We start from the raw sequence: 13,796 nt of genomic DNA on the forward strand, positions 1-13,796 counted from the left end.
CCATCATTGAAACCTGTCCAGGTCTTCTTGTAGCGAGTGTCTTGCTTCCTCTCGGTCACTTTGTGTGAATAGTTTGGTGTTGTTGGCGAAGATGCGCACCTGGTTTGTTATGTGTTGTAGCAGATCATTGATGTATATGACAAATAACAGTGGACCCAGTACGCTGCCTTGTGGTATTCCACTCATAACTGCTGCTTCTGCGGAGATTTCGCTGTTGACATTGACTTGTTGGGTGTGGTTGCTCAGAAAGTCTTTGATCCAGTGATGTGTCCTTCCAGCTATTCCATGAGCTTGCAGTTTGAACATGAACCTGCGGTGTGGTACCAAGTCGAGGCCTTCCGGAAGTCCATGTATACTGCGTTAATCAATCTGCCCTTGTCAGGAATCTCTGTCCAGCAGTCAAGGGCATCCAGTAGTTGGGTAGTACATGATCGGCCCGGTGTAAAACCATGCTGTTGCTGGCATTTGAGGTTGTTCCGTAGCAGGTGTTTCATCACTTATCCTCATATCAGGGTTTCCATCACCTTGCATAGTATGCATGTGAGGCTGACTGGCCTGTAATTGTTTGGTGACTGCCTGCTACCCTTCTTGAAAATGGGGGTGATGTGCGTTCTTTTCCAGTCTTCTGGTACTCAGCATTCCTCCAAGGAATTCTGGAAGATGGTGCAGATGGGTGCTGCCAGTTGGTCTGCTGTTTCAGCAAGGAGGAGAGGGAGTATGCTGTCTGGGCCAGCTGCCTTGTTTGTCTTTAGACCTTTGAGAAGACGACCTATGTGATTGTGATGTCCATCAAGGTATCTTCTAGGTTAAAGTGGGGTGGTGGTGGCAGATCCCCCTCTGGTTCACATGTGAATACGCTCTGAAAGAAACTGTCCATTGTCTGGGCCTTCTTGCTATCTGTTCTGGCTGTTGATCCGTCTTCCTGTTTGAGATCAGAGATGCCAGTTCTCGTGCTTGTCTTGGATTTAATATAAGACAAGAAGGACTTCTGGTTGCCTTTGGGTTGCCTGGCTACAGTTGCCTCCATTCTGATTTTTGCCATTCTGCAAATTCTTGCTGCCTTGTTGCGTGCCTTGGCGTCCTGCGGAACTGTTCTGCTGGCTTTTTTTCTTATCACCAGACATGTCGCTTGCTGATTTGTCGGTAGTTGAAGTAGCGATTGGGCATGTTCACACTGTGGTATTCATTCCTCCAAAGAAGGGAATCTGTAGCACAAGGCACTTGGGGGGCCTAACTTGAATAGTTGCCACACTTTTAGTTCAAGAAATTGTCGATCCCGCTCATCAGGGTTCACTTCCGGTTTTTGTTAGTTCATGTCACCTTCAATACACAGGTATTTTTACGCTGATCGTTCACCAAGAAGAGATAACGTGGGTGTTTTTCTGTAACTGAACACTTGAGAAAACAAATTATATTATTTCTAAAGATGTATTGAGACTAAAAACAGTAAAATTCGCTAATATTTCTGATGCTACACAAATTGCCGCTGGTTCGCCATGCAAGCGCACAAGTTTTGTTTGAGGAAAATTGAGAACAGAGCAGGATGTGCAGACCTTTCACTGTCACATGTTGTGCATGGCTGTTTTCATTTTGTCATTTGAGCATTTGTACTTCGTTTTCAGGGTGTGTTTGTGTTTCCACAACCCAATTTTAAATTGCAGATACTGACTTCAAAATGCACAAATTTGATCTTTTTCCTGTGTACACACAAAATAGAATTAAACAGGCCTGCACATTATGCTGCCTTGGTACTTTGGGAAATTTTTTAGACACTTTGCAAATGTGAAGACTTGGATTTCCACAAAACAGAAGAAAGTGCTTTACTTTAAAAAAAAAAAAAAGGGGGGGGGGGGTATTAGATAAAACAGAGTATGGCTGCTTACATGGTGGCGTAAAAACAGTCATACACGTAAAAGCCCACTTGTGTACATACCAGTGAACATGGGAGTTGCAGCCCACAAAATAAGAAGTATTAGATCAATGCAAGTGACAGTGACATTAACTAGATGTATTTCAGCTTTACTGCTTTTCTATTGTTTCTGCTTTATCTTTTTTATTTGATCATTATGTAAAAGCATGCTGTTCAGAGCAGTCGGCATAAATCAGTGTTTCAGCATTGCAGAATAAAGTATAGTGATACTAAACTGTATTTTCAGTTTTCATCATGATACTGCAAACATTCGCACATAGTCTCTACATACCATCTCTCTCTCTCTCTCTCTCTCTCTCTCTCTCTCTCTCTCTCTCTCTCACACACACACACATATAGACACACACACACACACATACATACACACACACACACACATCTATAGATAGATGAAATTATACACACACACACACACATACACATACATATGTGTGTGTGTGTGTGTGAACCATTTCACATACCACTGAGCATGATGGACAAAGTACAAATTCAGTTACAAACTTTGGGTGTGTTGACTGGCCTAATGGGGGCACTGGGGATGGGAATAAGGGGTTTTTATTGATTGGTTAATTTTGAAAATGGGTGAAATGACCAATTGTGTCCTGAACCATACCTAAACCCTACATATACATAATTATGTGTATCATGTTTTATACATGCATGTACATATATCCTAAAGAATAGTCATTGCAAACAACCAGAAAATAGCAAAGTTCTATACAGTGACTCTTTCTTGGTTTAATGATGATTGATTCAGTACTGTATTCAGTGTTGAATAAAATATGAAGCCTATGTAGACAAGTTCAGGGATACATGTAATAATGTATTCATTTTCCCCCTGTGCCAGTCATATATGCATATTATATTATTATTGATCAGTTTTATGATGCTTGATATTGGGAAATAGTGACAGTTATGGCGAATTAAGTGTGCTTCCAAGGGCAGGATTCTATGCGTTTGCAAAAAAAAGAAGAAAATTGGAGCATGTGATAGTTGTTTTCCGACTAAGCCTGTACAGTTAAAACTTAAATATTCTGTTGTGAACAGGTGAGATATTGATCTGTGGTCTTCATGTGTTTGTGCACTCACACACACACACACACACACACACACACACACACATATGCGAGCGAGCATTCATACACACACACACACACACACACACACACACGTAAATGCACATTTTATATTATACTGAGAAACGAGGATGTATGACCAATGTATTAGGAATGATATGTGATTTCAGGTTCAGGCTATAGTGGTGGCCTTTTTAGCATCCATGATTGCAATGGCAATAAAATGGATCCCAAATGGAGGGTTCTCACTGAACCATGCCCTCCTGCTGTGTGCCAGTAGTATTTTCACAGCCTCTGTCGCCAGTTTTATTTTGGGTTGGTATCATTCAATGTGTGTGTTGTGTTTTGTGTCTGAAATCATGTTTATGTTATGCATCAGGCACGCCATATTTAAGTGTTTTCAGCCACTTTTTTAGTTCTTGTTGTACAGATCTTTGTTAATTTATTTTGTTGTTGTTGTTATTGTTATTGATTCTGTTAATGATAGTGATACAATAATTATATAATAATACTGGTAGTTTTTGTTGTGTGCCTCTGCAAAAAATATGTATATATTTTTATACTCAGCCTCAGGTGTTGACATTGCAATGTTTGATGTGTTATTGCTGATAAAAGCCCACACCCATAACCTCCTCCTTTGTTGTTAGGTTATAGGCAATAATGTATCCATGTTCTGCATGTTTAGGAGTGACCAGTGTGACTGTATGTGTGAGTGTGTATGTTTGTGTGTGTACATTGCACAAGTTTGTGTGTGTTTCTGTGTCTGAGATGGTCACTCTTTTGGAAAAGCCTTTTAGTATAAAACTGAAATTATGCTCTGTGACAGTTGTACAATATTCCTATTTGTTTTCTTGTCAGTGTCAGACGTTTTATATTCATTCAGAGCTTTAAATTCAGTATTTTAAAAGCCACTCCATCAGGTCAGTCCTGTCAATCAGTCATTGAATATGTTCATCAGTTGTCAGTCAAACAGTGTCAGCCAAAAGATTGATCCATCTTTCCATCCATCCTTCACTCTCTCACTCATCAGTTATTTCTTGATTGTCAACGTGTGAAAATTTCTTTCATTCACTTTATTTTCAAGTTATAGAAGGAAACAGACTCTGTCCAAATATTCCACTGAAATTTTCTGTGAAATGACAATCTTCATTTATCCAGTTTGATATTGATGGTACAACACTACACAGCAGAGCAGAACATCAGTGTGATAGAACACTACTCACTAGTTGCCTTTTTCACTGTTTTCTAGAAAGAAAAAAAAAAGAATGGACAGTCTTCAAAAGCCTTTGTTTTCATTTTTGATAATAAAAAAAAAATCGTATACTGGCTGTAAAGGAAGACCTGCATCGTTTATTACATGTACATACATCTGTATTAACCACTCAAAACAGAAGCATAGCAGACCCCTGCTGTTGGCTTTGGCCAGGAATGATAAGAATCGCCACAGGCTTTAGAACACACGTTGTAACAGCTGGAGGGAAACAACATGAGAACAGGTGCTTCATTGCCATAATGAAGACAACTGTGGCTGATGAAAGTTGTGACCTTGTTTGGGGATGGAATTATAATAGTAAACAATTTTTGTTTACTTTTGGTGTATAAATGATTAAGGTTTTTAACTCACTTGTGTAAACAAAGTGAGTCTATGTTTTAACCCTGTATTCGGTTGTCTGTGTGTGTCTGTGTGTCCGTGGTAAACTTTAACATTGCCATTTTCTCTGCAAATACTTTGTCAGTTGACACCAAATTTGGCATAAAAATAGGAAAAATTCAGTTCTTTCTAGTCATCTTGTTTAAAACAATGCACCTCTGGGATGGGCACCAAAAAATAAAAAATAAAAAAAGAAGCCAAGTTATATGCAAACTGAATTTACTGTTATATTTATATATTTTTTGTTATTCTGTAAACTTGGAACTTTGATCTGATATTCTGACACAACAACAAGAGCAGTCATTTTTATCATTTTTTGTTCAAACAGGAACTTCTTTTGCTAAGCATGGAAGTTATATTTATTTTGCATGTCTTTGGTGCAGATAGTAAAAAAGGGAAATTAATCTGTGATTAATTCTAGGGTGCTTGATTTGCTTTAAACTGATCTTTCTCATCTCAAACATTACATTTTGAAATTATACTCAATACATAAAAAGCTTGTGTGTTTTACTCTCAGTTTACAGGTCTTTCACTATGTTTATTCGCCCAAGTGGTCTTTTTTTGAAAATACTAAAATCAGTATGACGAGTGGACTTTATACATCTATTGGCTGAGCCCTGAAGGTTATGGGCAAAAATCAGTTGCGTACATATATTGATACATATTCAAAGCGCGTGCTCATATTCTTTGCGAACGTGAACGACGCCATTTTGTTTCAAGTTGTTGACCTGCCGGCTCAATCCTATATTCAGACGACAATACACGATATCATGTGATGGAAAGTTGGAGAAGGAGACCGTTAAATATTTATTCAGAGAAAGATTTGTGAATGCCTCATCACTTACTGGATTATGCCCCAAACTGCCATAAAAATATCCACAGAATCAGTAGGAATTCACAGTTAAAAATAATAAACCATGAGAGTTAATACCCTTGAATTGATGAAACGTAAAAAATTCCAGTCTTGACTTTTCTCAAAATGAAGTCCTTTTCACTTCATACGACGTTTAGAAGTACTTGTACTTGGCTCTACATGTCATTAGTTTAACAAAATGCTAAATTTTCATATCAACTTTAAAACTATAAAACTAGAATGAACATAAAAGAGAAATCGAATCGACCATGTCAACCAGGTGTAACTAAACTTGTACATCTATCTAGATCCAGAGAAAACAGCTAAATGCTGCAGTGTGATTGCGGCGATAGCCACATCTCCTTTACCGCAGACTTAAAAAGAATTTTTAATTGCCCTTAAAGATTTTTTGAATGCCCAAGATACACCAGAATAATATGATTTAAACAGCATTCTCACTGCGTATACTGCAATCGATTTATCACCCTTTAAAAAAGCATGTTTAAATATTATATTTTTGAACGTCAGTTAAGGAGCCACGATAGTGTAACTGTAATGGATAAGACAGTTTCTTCTCATCCGAACACGCAGGGTTCAAATCTGCTGTTAGGACTTTTTTTTTCTCTTTTTCTTTTAACCTGGAACTTTATAATAACAAATACAAAACACATTTTAACGATTAGATTTTTTTGATTTTTTTTTTTAATTTTATTTTATTGTATCACAAGTGAGTCTTGAAGGCCTTGCCTCTTGTTGTTTTTATTTCAACCATGATCAACCATGATCGTCTTAAAGTATGAAGATTGCTCGTCCCTACTCTATCTTCTTGACCACTTTAGCACACATCTTATACAAGCATGATACTTCTGCTGAAAAATATTTTCATTCTCTTTGGGAAAAATACTAACTTTCATCCATCTGTGGCAAATCAAAACCTTCCATGAGTGACAGGAGGATGCATTCTGCTTTGCTTTTGATTGTTTCATCAAATCGCTTTGTGCTTCGCTTTTACTGAAATAAGGGGGAGGTCATGTGTACATGCATTCTGTATGTCTAACATCTGCACTGGTTAAGACATTTTATAAGAGATCATTCCTTAGCCCAAGGCTTTATATGACCCAAAATTAGAAATGGTGTTGAACATTGAAACTTGCCCAATACTTGGATTAAAACTTGGTTCATGATGGTATTAAAACATGCAACCTGAATCATGAGACTAGGCATCAAAATTTCATTTATAAAAGAATTTAGAAGAAAAAAAAATCAGAACTTGAAAGGAAGTACACATATTGCCTTGCATTTTTATGAGGCATGGATAGGGCACTATTAAAAGAATACATTGTTAGTTATTGAACAAAAAGTTTTCTTTGATTACTTATAATTTGGGTGCAAAGATCTGCATAGGATCATCAGCAACACGTTTTAAGGTGTAAATTATGTTCATGTTTTGAAAATATAAATCACAGTTTGAGTTACTGATTCCAGGATGATAACTTTAGAATCATAAAATTCAACCTTAAACTCATCCTGGCAGATTCTGAGGCAGTTAGTTTTCATTTTTGTATTTAGGACAGTGACAGATACACAGTAGGTGGTGGTGTTCATGTTATGATCATAAAGACACACAGTTTGTAGTGTTGTTTATAAACTGATAATGGCAGATACACAGTGTGGATTGTTGTTTATTGATCATGCTGGGTATATAGTGTGTTATGTTATTTACTGATGATGATGGGTATATAGTGTGTTGTGTTATGTACTGATCATGTCAGCTACACAGTGTGTTGTGTTACGTTCTGATCATGACGGCTACATAATGTATATTGTTATGTACTGATCATGATGTCTACACAGTGTGTTGTGTTATGTTCTGATCATGACGGCTACATAATAAGATAAGATAAGATAATTTCTCCAGTTGGAGATAATAAAGTTATTCTTATCTTATCTTATCTTATCTTATGTACTGATCATGACGGGTAGATAGCATGTTGTGTTATATGCTGATCATGATGGGTACACAGTGTTTTGTGTTGTGTACTGATCATGACGGGTACACAGTGTGTAGTATTATGTACTGATCATGACGGGTACACAGTGTGTAGTGTTATGTACTGATCATGACAGGTACATGGTGTGTCTTGATATGTACTGATCATGACAGGTACATGGTGTGTAATGTTATGTACTGATCATGATGTGTACATAGTGTGTAGTGTTTTGTACTTATCATGATGGGTAAATAGCGTGTTGTGTTATGTACTGATCATGAAAGGGATATAGTGTGTAGTGTTATGTACTGATCATGACAGGTAAATAGCGTGTTGTGTTATGTACTGATCATGACAGGTACATAGTGTGTAGTGTTATGTACTGATTGTGACAGGTACACAGTGTGTAAACTGTAATGTTATGTACTGATCATGAGATACATAGTGTGTAGTGTTATGTACTGATCATGATCGGTTCATAGCCCATAGTGTTATGTACTGATCATGATGGGTACATGGTGTGTTGTGTTATGTACTGATCATGATGGCTACACAGTGTTTAGTGTTATGTACTGATCATGATGGGTAGATAGTGCGTAGTGTTATGTACTGATCATGACGGGTACATAGTGCGTTGTGTTATGTACTGATCATGACGGGTACATAGTGTGTAGGTTATGTACTGATCATGACAGGGACATAGTGTGTAGTGTTATGTACTGATCATGATGGGTACATGGTGTGTTGTGTTATGTACTGATCATGATGGCTACACAGTGTGTAGTGTGATGTACTGATCATGACAGGTACACAGTGTGTAGTGTGATGTACTGATCATGACAGGTACACAGTGTGTAGTGTTATGTACTGATCATGACAGGTATACAGTGTGTAGTGTTATGTACTGATCATGATGGATACATGGTGTTTAGTGTTATATACTGATCATGATGGGTACATGGTATGTTGTGTTATGTACTGAACATGATGGGTACATGGTGTGTAGTGTTATGTACTGATTATGATGGGCATATTGTGTGTTGTGTTATATACTGATCATGATGGGTTCATAGTGTGTAGTGTTATGTACTGATCATGGTGGATACATAGTGTGTAGTGTTATTTACTGATCATGATGGGTACATAGTGTGTAGTGTTATGTACTGATCATGATGGATACATAGTGTGTAGTGTTATGTACTGATCATGATGGGTACATAGTGTGTAATGTTATGTACTGATCATGATGCGTACACAGTGTGTAGTGTTATGTACTGATCATGATTGACACACAGTAGGTAGTATTGGTAATATAATTCAATTCTAATTCAAAAGACTTTATTTCAGCTTCAGGCAATTAAAACAATACAAGATGATTGGGGCTACTCACTGATCTCGACAGCTATGCAGTGGGTAATAGGGTCATGTCCTGTTAATAATGGGTCCTCAGTTTGGCAGTGGTAGTTAGGTTGTGGTCTCTGGCTGTTAAAGGGTCCCTGATGGTGGGGGTGGTGCTTTTATCACGGAGAATGAACATCAACCCAGACAATGTGGCCACACCTATCGCTGCCAGTCTAGGGGACCTCACCACCCTTGCCATGCTGGCTGGTGTTGCTGCCCTTCTGTTCTCTGCTATTGGTGAGCAAGTTTTTGTTGCTGTGTTTGACTCACACATGTGTAAACAAAATGAGTGTGTACAATTTCGATTTTCTGTCTGTGCTTGTGGCTGATAAATTTTAATGTTGGGGTTTTCCCAGAAACTGCCCATGGAATAATTTCAGTTTCAGTTTCAAGGATTTGTGTTTGGGCTGATCCTACATGGTACACCCCATCTGATGTTAGAAAAAAGAAAAGACAGCAGATGCTTACCTTAACATAAACCCAATTTGCTGATCAGGCATTGAGACCCTGCCCTAGCTTTGTGTAAAATAGTAACATGAAAATGAAATGAGTTAAGGCAAAATAAACAAGTAAACACATTAGACTGTAGTGAATTGGAACCAAACTGGGTAGGATAGTTAATGTTAATTTCTAATCATTCCCTTCATTATGATATGGCAGACTGATTGGTCAGAGGTCAAGGTCATTATTTGGCACAATACATTAACAGAAAACATATCAATAGAGTTCATGTCTTACATCCTATTTTCATGACTTGTTAAAGTGAGTTACTATGGTTACAAAAATGATCGTGTTCAGCTCAGGATTGAGAGGTCCAAAGTGACAGTTACAATGACATATAATAATGTTGTTTCTCCTTCGCAAGTGAAATGAGCATGAGCTTTACACTGGGTGTGTCTGTAAATGGCTGATAAGTCCAATCCGGGCTCTGAAGTGTCTGTGGCAGTGGGGACAGGGGTGCAGCTGGTGTTGCTGTGGTAGAGGTGGATCAAGTGCCCTCCCCCTGCTTCACTGGTGTTTCAGAATGGCGTTGCAGATCTCCCTGCTCGTCACAAGCAATGACATTGAATGACTGAACCCCCCATGTGCTTGGGTCAGTGCCGCAGTGCCTGAGGCAGGTCTGTAGTGAGTCCCTTCAGTGCCCCCTCTGGCCCCCACAGGAGCGCCCTCCTGCACAAAGTATAAAAAGGAATAGGAGCTTAAAGGTACAAAACAGATGAGGTCTTGCATATAAATCAGTCAGACCAGTTTTAATGTCCTCATCAAAAAAAAAAAAAAAAAAAAAAAAAGAAGGAAGAAAAAAAAAAAAATATATATATATACAAGGAAAATTGGCTTGTGGGTGATAAGTTAGTATGGCAGTACAACATTAACCCTTTAAATGTCAGGAAATACGATTTAAGTGGAATCTGTTTGCCAGGGTTATTTCACAAAAAACAGGTATATTTTATAATTTTCAAAATATTATGTGGGCTTTGTTATTGGATAGAGACTCATTAAAGTATATATTTTCTGAAAAGTAATTGAATAAAGAATACAAAACACATGATATTTTCCAATTTTGTACTTTTCCAAAGACATGCATTTGTTTTGAAATTAGTGTTTCATTTTATTGGGTCAGATTTTCAACTTGTTCATAAAGAACATTAATTAGTCTGGTTATTTTCACAGTAATATATTTTCTGAACAAATGGATTAAAACTACATGCGTATTGTGCCAGAACCGCCACAATAATGGTTAAAAAAAATACTTATACATGATTCAGTGTGACTGCTGTAAGTGAGAATTGCATGTGATTTTCGAATCCTTTCAGTCAAATCAGGTATCTTGAAAAAAAGTCATCATGCCCACCAGTAAAGACAGATCCAAGAACTGTTTTATTTCAGACACATTTGTATTTGTCCATGCTGATAGTCTGGAGTACTTTGTTCTGCATATATAATATATATATATAATATATATATATATATAGACACACACACACACAGGTGATATTTTCTATTTTATTGCAGGAGAGCCTCACAAATACCTTATAAACCATATTTTTGATTGAGCTTCAAACTTTACCCAGCCATTTTGACACATTTTTCACACACTGTTCTATAGGTCTTCAGACTAAGGAGACTTTGCCCCCTGATCCCGGCCAGAGGCATCGCTGAATGCAGTGCTTCGCACCCCAACCCCTGACCCCCTCTTTCCCCCCTGCCCACTTCCAAACACCAGTTTTTAGTGAATTCAAAATTGTAGAATCTCATCTCAGATGTACACTGAGCCTGTAAAATATAGATTGCTCACAAATATATACTGTGAGTATGGAACATGTTGATTGCTCATATATATATATATATATATATTAAATATCAAAATATTTCATACTCACAGTATATATATATATACTGTGAGTATGGAACATTTTGATTGCTCATAAATGTATACAGTGAGCAAGTAGAATTTTTATGGCTCATACATGTATATTGTGAGCAAGTACCGTTTTGATTGCTCATAATGTATACTGTAGTATAAGCCTGGAACATGCTGATTGCTTCTAAGGGTATACTATGAGCCTGTAGAATGTTGATTGCTCATATATATATGAGCTGTGAGCCTGGAAATGTTGATTGCTCATTGGTATATACTGTAAACCTGTAGAATATTGACTTGCAAAAATGTATACTTTGAGCCTTGTGAATGTTGATTGCTCATAAATGTACACAGTAATAATAATAATAATGGATACTTATATAGCACACTATCCGGAAATCTGCTCTAGATGCTTTACAAAAACACTTTTGTTAACATAACACATTACATCAATGTTACATACACACACCAAAACGTGACTTAACACACACACACACACACACACACACAGAGTGCTTACATAATTTTAACATGCATGTGTACCTAACAGCTACCCTCAACGCATACACACACATAGGCACGCACAGACATACATAAACACAGGTGCGTGCGCATGCACACACACACACACACACACACACACACACACACACACACACACACACACACACACACACACACACACACAAGGGAATCAGAATGACAGAGGTTATCAGGGAGCTTGTTCGACGTCTTTGGCGACTGAAAAGAAAATGATCTGTGTCTTACTTCTGACGTGAGGTATCCTGAGAATTCCAGCCTGGATCTTTTTTTCTTTCTTTTTTTTTGCTGCTGTTTCAGTGGCATTACTCCCATCCTGCTCATTCCCAGTCCCACTTACACAGCCTCACCCAGGCTCATCTGTGAGACTGAAAATGTTGATTGTTTATTGACGTATATTGGGCCTGTAGAATATTGATTGCTCATAAATGTATAGTGTGAGGCAGCAGAATGTTGATTGCTCATAAATGAAAACTGTTAGTCTGAAGAATGTTGTATGCTCATAAATGTATACTATGAACCTGTAGAATGTGGACTGCTCACAGATGTGTACTGTGAGCCTGTGGAATATTGATTGCTTTAGCAATATTGATTACTGTGAGCCTGGAAATGTTGATTGCTTATTAATGTATACTGTGAGCCTGTAGAATATTGATTGCTCATAAATGTATGCTGTGAGCCTGGAACAAGTTGAATGCGCATAAATGTATACTGTGAGTATAAATTAAATGTACACTGCTGATAAATGTTATTCTGCCAGCCTGGAACGTGTCATTTCAATTGTTCATGTGCATGCAGTGCCAGCTCATTGTGGTGGAATAGACTGGTGAGTGCCTTCATGCCTTGTATTTTCTCACTCAGGCAGTCACCACTGGTTGTCCCCCACCATCATCGTCTTCTTCTTTTTCCTGCTGCCCGTTTGGATTATACTGGCACTGAAAAACAAGCACACCAGTGACATTGTCTTCAGTGGATGGTTACCAGTCGTGTGTGCCATGGTCATCAGCTTGGGGGGTGGTTACATCCTGGAATCAACTGTCACCAAGTATCACGGTTTCGCAGTCTTTCAGCCTGTCATTAACGGTCAGTTTCTGTTTCAAGGAGGTTTCAGAGCATGCAGATTGATCCATATACACTACACCACATATACTATAAAAAATATTTTTTAAAAAGCAGCAGCAGATGTCTATCATTGTATAAACCCATTGCACTGATCAGACTTTAGGGGTCAGAGTTCTGAAATCAGATTGAACAAATGTTTGCTTTTCTGCTGGGTGCAGCAGCAGTTTTTTTGGTCAAAAGCAGTTTTGCGTGGGTAATAAGTGGGAGGGGTGTGTGTAAATCTGTCATGTTTTCTGCAGTCTTAGTGCATGCCTGTTTCTTGTTTCAAATGTGAAAATATGAACCATTTCAATTTTGTTGCTGAAATGTTTCTGAAAGAAGTGTAATGTTACAATTTTTTGTTCTGTACCTTTTATTTCAGCTTCACAAACTACTGGGAAACACAAAGTAACACTAGTATGAAGTTGTGTGCGCCATCTTGTTTAGAAATGATGGCGATGTCATACTTGTTCAGCATAGTATTCTCTGCCATGCTGACAGATGCCCTCCATGACTGCGAAGAAGGAATCCATGTTAGGTACAGGACTGACGGGAGATTGTTCAACCTCAGGCACCTGCAGGCTGTTACAAAGGTGAAAGAGACTGTCATCAGAGACTTCTTGTTTGCTGATAACTGCGCACTCAACACCAGCACAGAGCAGAAGATGCAATGTGAAATGGACTGCTTCTCACAAGCCTGCGACAACTTTGGTCTCACCATCAGCACCAAAAAGACCAAACTTTTATACCACCCTGCCCCAGGAAAGTCATACCAGGAGCCACATATCACAGTGAATGGGCAGAAGCTTTAGGCAGTTGACAACTTCACCTACCGAGGCAGCACGCTCTCTAGCTCAGTGAACATAGACACTGAGGTCAATAACAGGATCA

The 13,796-nt window shown here is 38.2% G+C and overlaps 1 protein-coding gene across 3 annotated transcripts in view; it reads left to right on the plus strand.

The window, feature by feature from the left end:
- LOC143284772 (solute carrier family 41 member 1-like) overlaps positions 1 to 13,796 on the plus strand; it is a 52,019-nt gene that overhangs the window by 11,756 nt on the left and 26,467 nt on the right. For all 3 annotated transcript variants that reach the window (XM_076591748.1, XM_076591747.1, XM_076591749.1), the window contains exons 4-6: positions 3,177 to 3,321; positions 8,993 to 9,139; positions 12,666 to 12,887. In XM_076591748.1, coding sequence (XP_076447863.1) covers positions 3,177 to 3,321; positions 8,993 to 9,139; positions 12,666 to 12,887 — 514 coding nt within the window. The remainder of the gene's footprint in view (positions 1 to 3,176; positions 3,322 to 8,992; positions 9,140 to 12,665; positions 12,888 to 13,796) is intronic.

The sequence above is a fragment of the Babylonia areolata genome, chromosome 8, assembly GCF_041734735.1.
Source record: "Babylonia areolata isolate BAREFJ2019XMU chromosome 8, ASM4173473v1, whole genome shotgun sequence".
NCBI classification, from domain to species: domain Eukaryota; kingdom Metazoa; phylum Mollusca; class Gastropoda; order Neogastropoda; family Buccinidae; genus Babylonia; species Babylonia areolata.